At 40.1% G+C, this 17,063-nt stretch overlaps 1 protein-coding gene across 1 annotated transcript in view; it reads left to right on the top strand.

Annotated features, from left to right (window-relative positions):
* Window positions 1-16,618: 16,618 nt before the first annotated feature.
* LOC117544099 (integrin alpha-1-like) overlaps window positions 16,619-17,063 on the top strand; it is a 48,784-nt gene continuing 48,339 nt past the window's right edge. Inside the window, exon 1 of the mRNA XM_034212902.1 lies at window positions 16,619-16,816. Within this exon, the coding sequence (XP_034068793.1) occupies window positions 16,771-16,816 (46 nt within the window). The 5' untranslated portion in view covers window positions 16,619-16,770. The remainder of the gene's footprint in view (window positions 16,817-17,063) is intronic.

Genomic DNA, 17,063 nt, shown 5'->3' with positions numbered 1-17,063 from the left:
TTCTACTTCTTACATGGTGAACTCAAATACTTGTACTTTTACTTCTCTCATTTTCCAAACAGCGTTCCTTTAGTCTGAATGTGTGTTTGATGCGTGATCATTATTCTTTAGAGTCATTGCGTGCCTATTGATTTGAACACGATCCGTGTATCCATCTTTCCTGGTCTTCTCTAAAGAAGAGGGACCAATGGAAACGTTGTCATGTTGCCGTTGTTCAGCATGGAAACATTCATTAACTAACAATGACATTATTGTTCTATTAATATAAAGGAGGTCAGGTACTCTTTAAAACAGCTGCTAGATATGGGTACTTTTTACTGAAGTACACTTCAAAGCCTCTTTACTTTGACTTGAGTAAATAAGTTTAGTCAGTACTTCTACTTTCACCAGAGTATTTTTAAACACGACTATCTGTACTTCTACTTGAGTAAAGGATGTGTGAACTTTTGCCATCTGCAAGTAGAGCCAACTTAGCTCCAGTGTAAAAAGAAAACACTGTTATCTTTCACATTGTGTTGCAGTATAAGTATCTTGGATTTATAATTGACAATTCTCTTTCTTTTAAACCATTGTGGAACTCTTGAAAGAATTAAGAATACAATTAGGTTTTTTCTTTAGAAACAAGTCCTGTTTTTTCTATGAGGCCAAAAAGAGACTAGTGTCTGCAACCTTTCTGTCTGTGCTGGATTATGGAGATGTGGTTTATATGAATGCATCTTCTCAGTGCCTTCACTCGCTGGATACCGTCTACCACGGCGCACTGAGATTCATCACAAACCTTGAATGCAATCTATACACCCGTGTTTGATGGTCTTCCCTGACCACGCGTAGACTGAAACATTGGCACATCCTTATATATAAGGCTATTCTTGGTGCTCTTCCCCCTTATCCAAGAAAATGCACTGGATCTTATCGGCTTCGCTCCGAGAACTTGTTCCTTTGAACTGAACCAAAGGTCCGTACTGAACTGGGGGAAAGGGCGTTCAGTTACGCTGCCCCTCAAGCTTGGAACCTGCTTCGAACTGAGCTGAAACTCAGAGAGGTGGTCTCATTAAACACACTCAAAGCAACTTTAAAGGTGGGGTATGTCATTTATTTCAGAAACACTTGTTGTTATATTGCATGGAATGCTCTTAACATCCCGATAGCAATACATATATTAAATACTTTGGTAACACTTTATTTGATAGTCCATATTTAACACTCTATAAGTCATCAGTTGACATTTAGTAGCATGTCACAGCGTATTAACCAATATTCAACCTTACTATCTGTATATTGTGTCAACATCTTTAAATTGACAATCAACTACTCAAATCAATCTGTCAGTTGAAAGTCAACAGGGTCCATGTCGACCATCTGTTGATAATCTGTTGAGAGTCAAGATGTCAACTAAAGATTACATTAAGCATTAGTTGATGATCAACAGATGAGCAACTTTAGAGTTTAGTTGACTATTGTGATCGTCAACTAATCTAGAGTTGACTATCAGTATACTTTTAGTAGGCATTCTCCACTAAGCGTTTGTAGGCATGGTTAGTAGGACTATCCAATTAAAGTGAAACACAGTTGAGAAACAGTAGAAAGTCTATAACCTATCAACACATACATTCATCCACTAATGATATGCAACAGACATGGGAATAAAGCGAAATGTTTTGCACAACTGATCACAAACTTATTTATTTCATTATGTATGTAATGTTTGAGTTAGAAACACCTGTTCCTGTTTTATTTGACTATATAAGATAAATACAGAAGCCTAATGCATTCACTTGAAAAAAAGGTTTTTCACAAGAACTCACAATCTACAGATAGTAAGGTTGAATATCGGTTAATAACTGTTGCAAAAACATGTGACAGTCAACAGACACTTTTTGTCAAATCTATAGATCAACACTTGAGATGTACCTTATATACTGGCAGTTAGTTAAATGCATGTTACTTATCTGTTGAAACAGTGTTGTTGAATGTCAAACTGATGACTTGTAGAGTGTTAACTATGGACTATCAAAATAAAGTGTTACCAATTACTTTGAATAAATACAGTAAAAAGCACGACCAATCATCTGAGCCGGCTAAAGTAACTGGATGGCCTACCTGCCTGTCAGCCTCCATCTGGGCACAAACTTATCTCGTGCCCTCATTGGTCATGTGCGCGTTCGTGTGTGTTGGAGGAGGGGCTCTGAGAGGAAGTCTGAAGGAAGGGGCAGATTTTTTTCGGTTGTGTATTTTCAAATTCTAGCGCACTCGAGCTGGTTTCTCCAAAATGACATACCCCACCTTTAACTGACCTTGAAGCAGGCCGTTGTGTCTGTAAATGCTTTGGCTAAACTTGGTGTATGACTGTGTTGCGTTTGTGTGTTTTTTAATTGTCTGACTGTAAAACTGTCTGTAACTGCTGTTACCATTCTTGGGCCAGGACTCTCTTGAAAAAGATATTTTTAATCTCAATGAGACGTATCCTGGTTAAATAAAGGTAAAATAAAGTCATAACTCTTTGTGTAGATTAAAAAACAGGAGTCAGACTGAATGTTCAGAGCCAACATGTCCTTATATAGCAACGAGCTACTCTTCGTCCTCACATGAAAACAGCTGTTCACTCTCAACGTCAACAGAGAGGAGACTTCTGCTTTTCTACTACTCGAACTACTAATTTTTCTATTTAGTTTCGGTTTAAAATGTCCTTGTTATTTTCAGATGAAGTAACCAACATTGTTCTTAGATGTCCTAAACTCCGGGTAATTAAGGCAAGGCAAGTTTACTAAACTTCCTAGATATAGTGCAACAGAAACCCATTATAAAATTACATTTAGGTACATTTAACAGTCATTAAAAAGCCAACAAATACAAAATAAAAGAAGCTAAATAAAACAGGTAGAAAATACAACAACAAGGGATAGTGAAGTGTGTACACAATGAAAAGGCAGCGATGAAATGCTCTTCTCAATGTTTAGTTTTGACTTTGACTCGGACTTACATAAACGTTTTATTGATTATATTATATTTTAATATTTGAGTCCATCTAGTCGAGCAAAAATATCACCTTGTTTCAATTGTCAAATTCAAAAAAAGCTTTATTTATTCTTAGACTTCGTTCTCCCCTGTTGTTTTTTATTTGGATTTTGTTTCTCTAAATCATCCTGCCATTGATATAGACTGATATAAAAAAGTCACAGTATTTAGTCACAGTTTTAGTCAAACAAATGACCGCTACAGTAGATCAATAACAGGTCACATGGTGGGCCAACAAACAGCATAATTGAGTGTAATGAAGCTCAGCGCAAGTTCAACCAGGAAGACCGTCTTTTCTCATTCATTTACAGGAGCCTCATCCCAATACCCCTCTCGACTCCTCCTTTCCCTCACTCGCGTCCCTTCCTTGCATCTTAGCTCCGCCTCCGTAAAATGCGAGCGAGAGACACGAGGAGGTGACGCAAGGACGGAGGAGTCTCAGGTATTAATTGGGATGTCCTCGTTCACTTAAACGTCACTCTTAAACGATGTCTGTTAATGATGACATGTGCACAGCTGTATCCCCTCTCGTCGGCTTAATTGGATAGCCCTTAGAACCGGCCCATTTCTGGTTAAATATTTATTTAAATGAATGAATCTTCTTGTTAGTCAAGGAATTCAATGTATGATGGTTGGTCCTGCTTTGTGTTCCGTTTTGGTGTAAAATGTAGCCTACATTTAAATAAAAGTATAATTATAGTAATGTGAAAGCCTTTTAGAAATGAATTGCACATAATAATTCCCACGGAGCTGTGAGCACTTATACATTTATGTGACGCTTTTCCACTCATCTTCCAGTTGTCGGTTTTCCTCTGTTGAAATGGACCAGCTGTGAAGGTGGGGGGGCGGGGCTTTTATACGTGAGTAGTGAAAACACTTCCGCTTAGTCTGGCGCGTGTATCCTCCCTTTCGTCTCCTCCCTCACCCCTCTCGACTCCTCCGTGTGCATTTCAGCTATGGGACGTCCTTCAAATGGCGTGTCTTGATCGATTTCCGGGTCAAGTCCCGGAGGAGGGGAAGAGAGGAGTCGAGGAGGGGTATTGGATGAGGCTAGGGATGTTTCTCAATGTCGAGGACGCTTGCTTGGTAGCACATGTCTTCCGAGTCATTTCTTCAGAAGACAGGCAAGAATCTTCCCTGGATTCGGAAAAACGAAGACTGGAACAGGCTAGCAAGTGTGCAGATGTGCGTCATATGAGAGGCGCCCGCCTTAAATTTTCCGCACAGGATTTTGGGAAGTTGGATCCCGTGCGCAAAGCATTGTGGGGATTTTAAGACCACAGAGAGAATACACATGTGCAGCCTCGAAATTTCCCCCAAACCAAGAACGCGGCCCTCGGTGGAATTCCAAGTATGCTGGACATTGGACGGTCTGTCTGCGCCACTTGATGACGTAGCATCCTTGAAATATTGGCTTGGAAGCCAGTTTCCTCGAGATTGAGAGAACGGCCACTATTTCCATGTTACTACTGTCTCTCTCCTCTCAATAAGTGATCGGGGGCGTCACTCCCCAGCTTAAACCAATCCACTTCGTTCTATTCTCACAAGCCTATCATAGCGCTCCGCTAACCCTTTTAAATCTGCTCTCCCCTCTGACAGCTGTCATTTCAGGTGACTCGATGCAACTCTCCTCCTGTCCCCTCTGAATCCAGGGTCAAGCTAAGCTCCTCCCCCTTCAGACCGACCCCAACTATCCATTCACCACCACTAGGGTCTAGGACCCGGGGGGATTCATCGGATCGGTTCACCCCTCCCGAATGATACTCCTGCACAACGGGGCCTAATCGCCAAAACTCCATGACATTAATTTGTGTATTCCTGGCAATAAATATGTATTCTTACATCAAAACCGTCTCTCCGATTGAAAGAAGGTTATTTTAAAGGGCAATGTTCCTCACAAAACTCAGTTTTACTTGTCGTGGTAAAGCCCTGTGAAACGACTGTGTTTGTTCTGCGGCTCTCGAGGGGCTTTGTAAAGTCTGAGAAAACAACGGCAGAGGTTCTTATCAGGGTTATCTCAACTTCAGCTTTAGTACCAATTCATAACACAAAAACCTGTACAACACACTCAAGCTTTTATCAGACAGGAAAGGTCTTACAAAAATCATTGTTGGTGGTTTTTAAAGGAAATACAGTCAGGATTTCTCGCCTTCTGCTGCTTAGACTTTCTGAATTTTTTCTTTAAATATTGCATCAAGCTAGATATGACCTTTTAACTTTGTTATGGTTAATCTTAGCAAAGAGATTAACACGTCAAGCAGCAGAGGTGGGAAGTAGAGGAGTACAAATGTGTTACTGTACTTAAATACATGTTTCTGGTATCAGTACTTTACTCCACTACTTATTTTTCTGACGACTTTTTACTTTGACTTCTTATTTGAACTCAAATACCTGTACTTTCTACTTCTCACATGTTGAACACAAATACCTGTACTTTCTACTTCTTACATGTTGAACTCAAATATCTGTACTTTCTACTTCTCTCATGTTGAACTCAAATACCTGTACTTTCTACTTCTCTCATGTTGAACTCAAATATCTGTACTTTCTACTTCTCTCATGTTGAACTCAAATACCTGTACTTTCTACTTCTTACATGTTGAACACAAATACCTGTACTTTCTACTTCTCACATGTTGAACCCAAATACCTGTACTTTCTACTTCTTACATGTTGAACTCAAATACCTGTACTTTCTACTTCTTACATGTTGAACACAAATACCTGTACTTTCTACTTCTTACATGTTGAACTCAAATACCTGTACTTTCTACTTCTTACATGTTGAACACAAATACCTGTACTTTCTACTTCTCTCATGTTGAACTCAAATACCTGTACTTTCTACTTCTTATATGTTGAACACAAATACCTGTACTTTCTACTTCTCACATGTTGAACTCAAATACCTGTACTTTCTACTTCTCTCATGTTGAAGTCAAATACCTGTACTTTCTACTTCTTACATGTTGAACACAAATACCTGTACTTTCTACTTCTTACATGTTGAACACAAATACCTGTACTTTCTACTTCTCACATGTTGAACTCAAATACCTGTACTTTCTACTTCTTACATGTTGAACTCAAATACCTGTACTTTCTACTTCTTACATGTTGAACTCAAATACCTGTACTTTCTACTTCTTACATGTTGAACACAAATACCTGTACTTTCTACTTCTCACATGTTGAACTCAAATACCTGTACTTTCTACTTCTTACATGTTGAACTCAAATACCTGTACTTTCTACTTCTTACATGTGAACTCAAATACCTGTACTTTCTACTTCTTACATGTTGAACACAAATACCTGTACTTTCTACTTCTCACATGTTGAACACAAATACCTGTACTTTCTACTTCTCTCATGTTGAACATCAAATACCTGTACTTTCTACTTCTTACATGTTGAACACAAATACCTGTACTTTCTACTTCTTACATGTTGAACTCAAATACCTGTACTTTCTACTTCTTACATGTTGAACACAAATACCTGTACTTTTACTTCTTACATGTTGAACACAAATACCTCTGTACTTTCTACTTCTTACATGTTGAATCAAATACCTGTACTTTCTACTTCTTACATGTTGAACTCAAATACCCTGTACTTCTACTTCTTACATGTTGAACATCAAATACCCTGTACTTTCTACTTCTTACATGTTGAACTCAAATACCTGTACTTTCTACTTCTTACATGTTGAAAACAAATACCGTACTTTCTACTTCTTACATGTGAACACAAATACCTGTACTTTCTACTTCTTACATGTTGAACTCACATACCTGTACTTCTACTTCTGTACATGTTGAACTCAAATACCTGTTACTTTCTACTTCTTACATGTTGAACTCAAATACCTGTACTTTCTACTTCTTACATGTTGAACTCAAACCTGTACTTTCTACTTCTTACATGTTGAACCCCAATACCCTGTACTTTCTACTTCTTACATGTTGAACATCAAATACCTGTACTCTCTACTTCTTACATGTTGAACTCAAATACCTGTACTTTTCTACTTCTTACATGTTGAACTCAAATACCTGTACTTTCTACTTCTTACATGTTGAACTCAAATACCTGTACTTTCTACTTCTTACATGTTGAACACAAATACCTGTACTTTCTACTTCTCTCATTTTCCAAACAGCTGGTTCCTTTAGTGTGAATGTGTGTTTGATGCCGTGATCATTATTCTTTAGAGTCATTGCGTGCCTATTGATTTGAACACGATCCGTGTATCCATCATTTCCTGGTCTTCTCTAAAGAAGAGGGACCAATGGAAACATTGTCATGTTGCCGTTGTTCAGCATGGAAACATTCATTAGCTAACAATGACATTATTGTTCTATTAATATAAAGGGAGGTCAGGTACTCTTTAAAACAGCTGCTAGTTATGGGTACTTTTAACTGAAGTACATTTACATGACTTGAGTGAAGAAGTTTAGTCAGTACTTCTACTTCTACCAGAGTATTTTTAAACACGAGTATCTGTACTTCTACTTGAGGAAAGGACTTGTACTTTTGCCCTCTCTGCCCAGCCGACACAAAGCATCATTAGGATTCGTTTGCAGTTCATTTCGGATCTGGGCTTCAGTTTAGCATTTATTTGTAGTTGTGTTATTGATCACCTGGCAAATATGTGTCCACCATTCACTCTCTGTAGGCTTTGTTTCGGTCTCCACCAGACAAGTATCTGGCTCTTAAGCAGCGAAATGCTCCAATAAGTTCACCATTACGGCTCTAATTACTGCTCTTTCTTTTGGTTGTTGCTGAAACACTTGACTTCAGTTTCACCAGTCCTTACTGCAGAGGACTGAGTTTCAATTTAAAATTAATTTTTAATTTTATATCTGACCACCTGACAAATGTAAGTCCAATGTGCACTCTCTTTAGCTCCATGTTGGTCTCCACCAGCTGCTCAGACACTTCTCTTTAGCTAGCGGTTGTTTATTCTGGCCGAAAAATGTCCAATATTTGTCCTTTTTAAGCTTTCTTTTAGCTCCTCCCACTCCTGAGGGAAATATCTGTCTTGATGCTAAATGCTCCTAAATGTTTACAAAGTAGCCATTGAGCTAAAAGAAGCTACAATTCTAATTACTACTATAAGTCCAGTTTATAGTCAGAACCCCGACTTTATCGAAGTACATCGCCTTTTAAGCTTTAATTAATGTCAACGTACATTTGTTCAGCGCAGGCATTGAAAGAGAGTACCATGCAATAACAGAATACCATACATAGTCAATGTTTACTGCGCGCTGCCATCCTTTCTCATCCTCTTGTATACATTACAGATTCCTCAGTAAATAGCTTTCACTGCAGGGGGTGGGGTCGACTACTCGGCTGTACGATGACTTAATGATTGACTCTGTCTGCAAATAGACATCGTCTGTCAGACTGTATGAAGCGGGCGGATTTCCTTCAATAGAGGGATTTACTGAGCCTGGGAGCTCCGTTCTCTGCATTACCATCGTGCCTGAGCAGGAAAGCTGCCATGAACAGTTCAAGAAAGTATTTTGTGAAATTAAATAAAGATGGCATTTGATTCATTAGAGACCCTGAGAGCCTCTGTAATGCTCTCTTCCTGCCGGCATGTATAGGGACAGTTAAAGGGGAAAAACACATTAGCATAGACTTGTAAGCAGGGCCGTCCCTGGCCAGGCCCTCTGTTTCGCAAGCGTCGACGCGGGGGGGGGGGCACACTAATGGCGGCCGCATAGGTGCGCCGCATTTTCGGCTCAGTTGAGGCACCCCTCCGCAAGATGAGGCCCAACGCAGTCTGCATGATCGGGCCTGTAGGGAGGGACGGCCCTGCTTGTATGACTGATAGATTAATATGGGTGAAAAGGAAGAAGAGGAAGCTGTGCAGAGGTCAGAAAAGAACACATGAGTAACATTTCTACAGAGAGGAGAGAAGTACTCAGATCTTGTGCTTGAGTAAAAGTAGAAGTACTCAGGTCTTGTTCTTGAGTGAAAGTAGAAGTACTCAGATCTTGTTCTTGAGTGAAAGTAGAAGTACTCAGATCTTGTGCTTGAGTAAAAGTAGAAGTACTCAGGTCTTGTTCTTGAGTGAAAGTAGAAGTACTCAGATCTTGTGCTTGAGTAAAAGTAGAAGTACTCAGGTCTTGTTCTTGAGTGAAAGTAGAAGTACTCAGATCTTGTGCTTGAGTAAAAGTAGAAGTACTCAGATCTTGTACTTGAGTGAAAGTAGAAGTACTCAGATCTTGTTCTTGAGTAAAAGTAGAAGTACTCAGATCTTGTACTTGAGTAAAAGTAGAAGTACTCAGATCTTGTACTTGAGTAAAAGTAGAAGTACTCAGATCTTGTTCTTGAGTAAAAGTAGAAGTACTCAGATCTTTGTACTTGAGTGAAAGTAGAAGTACTCAAATCTTGTATTGAGTAAAAGTAGAAGTACTCAGACCTTGTAGTTGAGTAAAAGTAGAAGTACTCAGATCTTGTACTTGAGTTAAAGTAGAAGTACCAGAGTGTAGGAATACTCAGTTACAGTAAAAGTCCTGCATTCAAAATGTTCCTCAAGTAAAAGTAGAAAAGTATTCTCATCTAAATATAGTGAAAGTAGCGACAGTAAAAGTAGTCGTTGTGCAGATTTGGTCCATTTCAGAATAATATATATGATATGTTTTATAATGATTGATCATGAAAAGTGTTCTCAAAGCTGGTGAAGGAGCAGCTGTATGTACTTTTTTACTTTGCACCACTGCATTTATACACTCTATAGATTGTTCTGAGGAGGAAACATAAGCATGTGAGTGTGTCGAGGTGTGTGAGAGGACGAGGAAGGGATGGTGGGGGGAAGGGTCTGTAGGAAATGCATGGAAACTAATCAGAGGTCTTCCCTGCGTCTCCGTCAGATATCTGCAGGGCTGAAGACAGGAAGGACTCCTGGAAACGGTCTCCTTCTCAGGGGGCTCCTGAGCCTTTGTGTGCATTGAGAGTGTGCATAGTTGTGTAATGAGGAAGCCTACAACAGGATATACTGTTTGTGTAGCATTCATCTCATTCTACATGCTAGCTGCAATGATCTTCATGTTTGTAGTCCTTTGTGTACGGGACATTCATAATATTACACGCAGAAATGGAGAAGGATAGCCGTGCTGCTGCTGCTGCTGCTGCTGCTGCTGCTGCTGTCATTGAAGCAGTGAAATGGTTTAATGACACAGGGATTGCAGTTAAGTAAGGATTGTCTCACGTTGCATGTAACCAAAGAAAATTGCAAGGTAAAGAGGTTTAAAACTAGAAGGCTGCCTCTATAAGTCAAAAAAGATGCATGGTTCTGCCCCTGTGAATTGGATCCGCTCCAAACTTTAATCAGTTCTACCTTGGCCTTGGTTTCATATAAATCGGGAGGTTATTTTTCCCGTAATCCTGCTGATTAAAGGACCTTTTCCGAGGCTGAAAAGTCCAATTTGAAGAAGGAAAACTAAAAGTACAAGTCATTAGGAGTGAGTATGCTCAAGGATATTTCTGTAATTGTCTTCTCCAGGTGTTTTCTAGCATGTTACAGCAGATGTTAACACTAGTGGAGGTGATTCAATCGTGTCTGAAAGGGAGTTTCATCGCAGTCTACTGTACATACTGAAAATAAACATGTACGCATGAATTAATTGCCGGGTAAAGATCAACTAAATATAAGGGAACTAATCCTGAAAAACTAGGATCGACATTTGCTCAGCTGCTTATATTTATCCGCAATAGATCACTTTTCTGGTGTAAAGAACTCACTAATTCAGTCCCTGATGACTTATAGGGACTTGGCTTGGCAACTGGAAGGTCACCGGTTCAAGTCCCGGAAAGACCAAGTGCTACCGAGGTGTCCCTGAGCAAGGCACCGTTCCCTACACTTTCCCCCGGGCGCCGTTCATAATGGCAGCCCACTGCTCCTAACACTAGGATGGGTCAAATGCAGAGAAACCGTTTCGTTACACAACGGTATTTACTTGCGGCACCGAGGTGGGCCGGTCGGATAAGTCACTAGCACCCCCCCCACATTAAGAAAAACATTTTTAAGTAACCAATGTGATATCTTTTCATGGGGCCCAAAATCCCTGGCGGCGCCCCTGATCCTGCTGTAAATGACATTAATATTAGGAAAAGTCCCTTTAACCCTCCTATTGTCTTCGTTCCCCCCTTACTTTGGTGTTCGCGGTCAAATTTGACCGGTCCTGTTTGAACTGCTATTACATTAACACAAAAAGCATTCATCATCACCACATTTCATTTAACACCCTTTCAAACTGTACATATTGTATCAGACTACTGGTAAACATGAACAACTGCAGTGAATATACAAAGAATAGACACTGAATATGTATTGCGTGTGCCAGGAGTGATCCATGTGGGGGGAGGGGCACATAAGAGCGGGAAATGTATCAAATTGTTCTATGTGTGTTTGTGTGTGCCAGGTGTGATTCACATGGGGGGATGGGCATATAAGGGGGACACACACATCTAGAGTGTGTGTGTGTGTGTGTGTGTGTGTGTGTGTGTGTGTTTTTTGTGTGTGTTTTATCTGATCCGGATGGTTACTAATTCCTTTTCTTTATGGCGGCCATTTTTGGCCGGGAAACCATGGTGTTACAAAGTTGACTAAATCATCCAAAATTCAATGAAAGTGGTGATCAGCAATGTTATATGTTCAAATGTCTACTGTGAAGGATATCATGAAGCCTTAAAGCAATCGAATGTAAAACAAAAAAGTTATGATTGATGAAAGTAGTAAATCGGTCAGATTTGACCCGAAGACAACAGGAGGGTTAAAGATGGCAGACAATAACACGAGACATTGGGAGTGGGTGTCATGGTGCTTCCTAAATGATCACTTGGGTGATAGAGCTGATGTTTACACCAGTGGATGCTAGGTGATTAAATCACATCTTAAAAGGAGTTTCATGGCAGAAAAGTTAAATCTAAACACTGAAAAGAAACCATGTATGCATGAAGTAATCGTCGTTCACATGTGACAACAACTTTAATACAAAATACTGACGAAAACATCCCCAAGAGGACACAGTTAAAGAATCTAAGATATACTTGCAGCACCTTGCGTCCATTAGAGGGTTGCAGTTGCAGCTGCTGTAGACATTTTTAGGGGTAGATTGTGTGACATTCTTCTGCAGAAAAGCAGCTATTTGTTTCCAGTAGTTGCTGAGGTGGCAGGAGACATCTGTGAGCTGAATCCTGGTGACTGTTTGGGCGTTACAACGTGGTTTTCTGCTCATACAGTAATTACCTCGAGGAGTTTGATACCTCCTCCCCAGTAAACCTGTCTATCTAAAACACCAAGCTAGTGCAAAATGGCTGGATCATTTCATAGCTCTATTACAGTATCATGGAGCACGCTGTGAAAATACGGCACATTTTGAAGCGAGCCTCCTTGCTCTTATTAGGTGAGATTCTGTTACTTTAAAGGGTTACATTGCACTTGTATAGTGCCCCCCACCCTTCCTCTAATAATCCTGTGATAATCTCTCTGGGGTTTTGTAGATTCCTCTCCAGCTGTGGTGGGATTATCACCACTTTTCTAGATTTGTAACCCTGCACTTTCCGCAGCGATTTATAAATCACGGAGGGACTGAATTAGTGGATTATTTACACCAGGAAAGTGATCTATTGCAGCTAAATATAAGCAGCTGAGCAAATGTATCTGTCCATAGTTTTGATCCTATTTTTCAGGATTAGTGCCCTTATATTTATTTGATCTTTACCCTGACATTAATGCATGCATACATGTTTCTTTTCACTATGTAGACTTCATTTTCTTTCAATCAATCAATCAATCAATCAATCAATCAATCAATGTTTATTTATATTGCCCAATATCACAAATGTTACATTTGTCTCAGTGGACTTCACAGTGTGTACAGAATATCAGTATGACAATACGGCACCCTCTGTCCTCAGACCCTCTGTCCTTAGACCCTCTGTCCTTAGACCCTCTGTCCTTAGACCCTCTGTCCTTAGACCCTCTGTCCTCAGACCCTCTGTCCTCAGACCCTCTGTCCTCAGACCCTCTGTCCTCAGACCTTCTGTCCTTAGACCCTCTGTCCTTAGACCCTCTGTCCTCAGACCCTCTGTCCTCAGACCTTCTGTCCTTAGACCCTCTGTCCTTAGACCCTCTGTCCTCAGACCCTCTGTCCTCAGACCCTCTGTCCTTAGACCCTCTGTCCTTAGACCCTCTGTCCTTAGACCCTCTGTCCTCAGACCCTCTGTCCTTAGACCCTCTGTCCTTAGACCCTCTGTCCTCAGACCCTCTGTCCTTAGACCCTCTGTCCTTAGACCCTCTGTCCTCAGACCCTCTGTCCTCAGACCCTCTGTCCTCAGACCCTCTGTCCTTAGACCCTCTGTCCTTAGACCCTCACATCGTACAAGGAAACACTTCCAGAGAAAAACCCACAGTTTAAAGGGAACATGGGAGAAACCTCAGGGAGAGCAACAGAGGAGGGATCCCTCTCCCAGGACGGACAGACGTGCCGTTGCAATGAAACGCCCTTTCAGACTCGATTGAATCACCTCCAGTGTTAACATCTTCTGTAACATAGCTATCATTTAGCAACCTAAGATAGGCAGAAACTTCCTTGAGCATATTTACTACTAATGTCTCGTGTTATAGTCCACTTTTAGTTCTCCTTCTTCAAATGTGACTTTTCAGCTTCTGAAAGTCCATTTAATCAGCAGCATTATGGGAAAAATATGCTCCCAATTTTCGTGCAACATGGTATCATGGGCCAAGGAGAACTGATTGACTGTTGGAGCAGATCCAATTCAAACATCACCTCCTTTTTCTTGTCTAGTTTTCTTCTAAATGTTAAATATATCGTGCTTGGTTATGTTTTCCTTGTCTTTTAACATCTCAAACCTTGTTGGAAAGACGTGTTTTCACTTAAATATAACTGTCATCCTTTTTTTCGTCTGATAATCAATCAGTCACTGTATAAGTAAATCATCACAACACACTGTGTATTCAGTTGTGCACCATATACTCTACTCCTGTATATGTTGTGCATACCGTGCAGAACATAGTAGCCTAATGGGAAAAGACTTGATAGGTTAAAAGGCTGACGGACAACGAACATCTTTCAGGTGTTGATGGTAATCAAACTTATTTTGAATGCAGTATAAGTGGCTCCATCTTTCAACACAACACCACAGCTGAGAGGAGACTCATGGGAAATTATATGTAGGGGGGGGGGGGGGACCGAAGGGGCATATGTGATTTTATTAATGTTATCCGAGAGCAAGACCTATGTTGATATATCAGAGAATCTTTGAGAACACTGTAATTACATCTAAGTTGTTCGAATTGCAAAGTTGTGTTTATGATACTATCAGCAAATTAAAATGGACTCTCGTGAAAATAAAAAGCATTTTCAGACATTAAATCCCTCGATGTTCAGGTGTATAACAGTATGTAGTGTCTCTACTTTAAAGAGTCCTCTCCTGCTGATGTTCAGGTGTATATCAGTATGTAGTGTCTCTACTTTAAAGAGTCCTCTCCTGCTGATGTTCAGGTGTATATCAGTATGTAGTGTCTCTACTTTAAAGAGTCCTCTCCTGCTGATGTTCAGGTGTATATCAGTATGTAGTGTCTCTACTTTAAAGAGTTCCTCTCCTGCTGATGTTCAGGGTGTATATCAGTATGTAGGTCTCTACTTTAAAGAGTTCTCTCCTGCTGATGTTCAGGTGTACTATCAGTATGTAGTTGTCTCTACTTTAAAGAGTCTCTCCTGCTGATGTTCAGGTGTATATCAGTATGTAGTGTCTCTACTTAAAGAGTCCTCTCCTCTGAATGTTCAGGTGTATATCAGTATGTAGTTGTCTCTACTTTAAAGAGTCCTCTCCTGCTGATGTTCAGGTGTATATCAGTATGTAGTGTCTCTACTTTAAAGAGTCCTCTCCTGCTGATGTTCAGGTGTATATCAGTATGTAGTGGTCTCTACTTTAAAGAGTCCTCTCCTTGCTGATGTTCAGGTGTATATCAGTAGGTAGTGTCTCTTCTCCTACTTTAAGGTCCTCTCCTGCTGATGTTAGGTGTGTATCAATGTTGTAGTGTCTCTACTTTAAAGAGTCCTCTCCCGCTGATGTTCAGGTGTATATCAGTATGTAGTGTCTCTACTTTAAAGCGTCCTCTCCTGCTGATGTTCAGGTGTATATCAGTATGTAGTGTCTCTACTTTAAAGAGTCCTCTCCTGCTGATGTTCAGGTGTATATCAGTATGTAGTGTCTCTACTTTAAAGAGTCCTCTCCTGCTGATGTTCAGGTGTGTATCAGTATGTAGTGTCTCTACTTTAAAGAGTCCTCTCCTGCTGATGTTCAGGTGTATATCAGTATGTAGTGTCTCTACTTTAAAGAGTCCTCTCCTGCTGATGTTCAGGTGTGTATCAGTATGTAGTGTCTCTACTTTAAAGAGTCCTCTCCTGCTGATGTTCAGGTGTGTATCAGTATGTAGTGTCTCTACTTTAAAGAGTTCCTCTCCTGCTGATGTTCAGGTGTATATCAGTATGTAGTGTCTCTACTTAAAGAGTCCTCTCCTGCTGATGTTCAGGTGTATATCAGTATGTAGTGTCTCTACTTTAAAGAGTCCTCTCCTGCTGATGTTCAGGTGTATATCAGTATGTAGTGTCTCTACTTTAAAGAGTCCCTCTCCTGCTGATGTTCAGGTGTATATCAGTATGTAGTGTCTCTACTTTAAAGAGTCCCTCTCCTGCTGATGTTCAGGTTGTATATCAGTATGTAGTGTCTCTACTTTAAAGAGTCCTCTCCTGATGATGTTCAGGTGTATATCAGTATGTAGTGTCTCTACTTTAAAGAGTCCTCTCCTGCTGATGTTCAGGTGTATATCAGTATGTAGTGTCTCTACTTTAAAGAGTCCTCTCCTGCTGATGTTCAGGTGTATATCAGTATGTAGTGTCTCTACTTTAAAGAGTCCTCTCCTGCTGATGTTCAGGTGTATATCAGTATGTAGTGTCTCTACTTTAAAGAGTCAACTATTAAATAAACATATTGACATATAATATAGTATATAAAGTAATTAAAATTAGCTCCACCTTCACCTTTTAAAACGCATTTCACTTTTAATACTTAGATTTATTTTCATGCCAATACTTTGAATGCATGTTTTTCCTGGTCATAACATTTATTAATGCATGTTTTGAAGAAATGACAAACATTCTCCACACATTAGTCGATTTTCTGAAATATTTGTTGTTTCTATAAGTAAACGTGTTTGACTTTGGTTGAACGAAACATGACATTTTATTAGGCTATTGGGATTTTTGATGTCACTATCCAATCACCATCGTTTTAGTTTAAAATCAACGCGTCTTTTCCTGGTAACAGTATTTTTACAATTCAGTGTACTGCTTGTAAAACATCTGAGTGCTTCTTCCTCCTCTGCTGCTGTTACTTGACATGTAAGATGTTCCCATGGTCTGTTAACAACCCCCGCAAAACGCAGTGTATACGGTCCTTTTCTCCCACCCTCCTCCCTCCCCCTCCTCCTCTTCCTCCCTCCTCTTCCTCCTCCCTGTTCCTGTCATGCTCCGCTCGGAGACAGACACTTTGAAGCAGGACTTCAGACAGTAAACTGTGGATGCTGCTGCACAGGAAATGCTTTGTGGACTTCTGTTAGTCATTTAGCGGCTTCACTTCTCTAAAGGATCTCTGTCTGAGAACACGGAGCGTAAAGAGAGAGGAAATAAAGTGAACACAGCGCGAGCCGGGATGCTTGAATTAGGACGTTTCGCTTTGACCACAGCAGCAGTTGTTGGTGAGTAAAACACTTTAACCTCAAAGCATGTATAAATTATCACCAAAGTTAGTGTTACACCTTTAAAACCAACTCAATTCCCACTCATTACCGCACATTTTACTGCTGTCTTTGGAATATATGGTCAATATAGACGTCTTTAACACAACATTTACGCAAAAATCAGACCAAAGATACCATACATTTCAATTAACACCCGTAATTCAATAAAATAACCCCTTTTTCCGACATAAAAACATTTATAACG

The sequence above is a fragment of the Gymnodraco acuticeps genome, unplaced genomic scaffold (assembly GCF_902827175.1).
Source record: "Gymnodraco acuticeps unplaced genomic scaffold, fGymAcu1.1, whole genome shotgun sequence".
Classification (NCBI taxonomy): domain Eukaryota; kingdom Metazoa; phylum Chordata; class Actinopteri; order Perciformes; family Bathydraconidae; genus Gymnodraco; species Gymnodraco acuticeps.
Note: the sequence above shows the minus strand (reverse complement) of the source record. Positions and strands in the feature narration are given on the sequence as shown.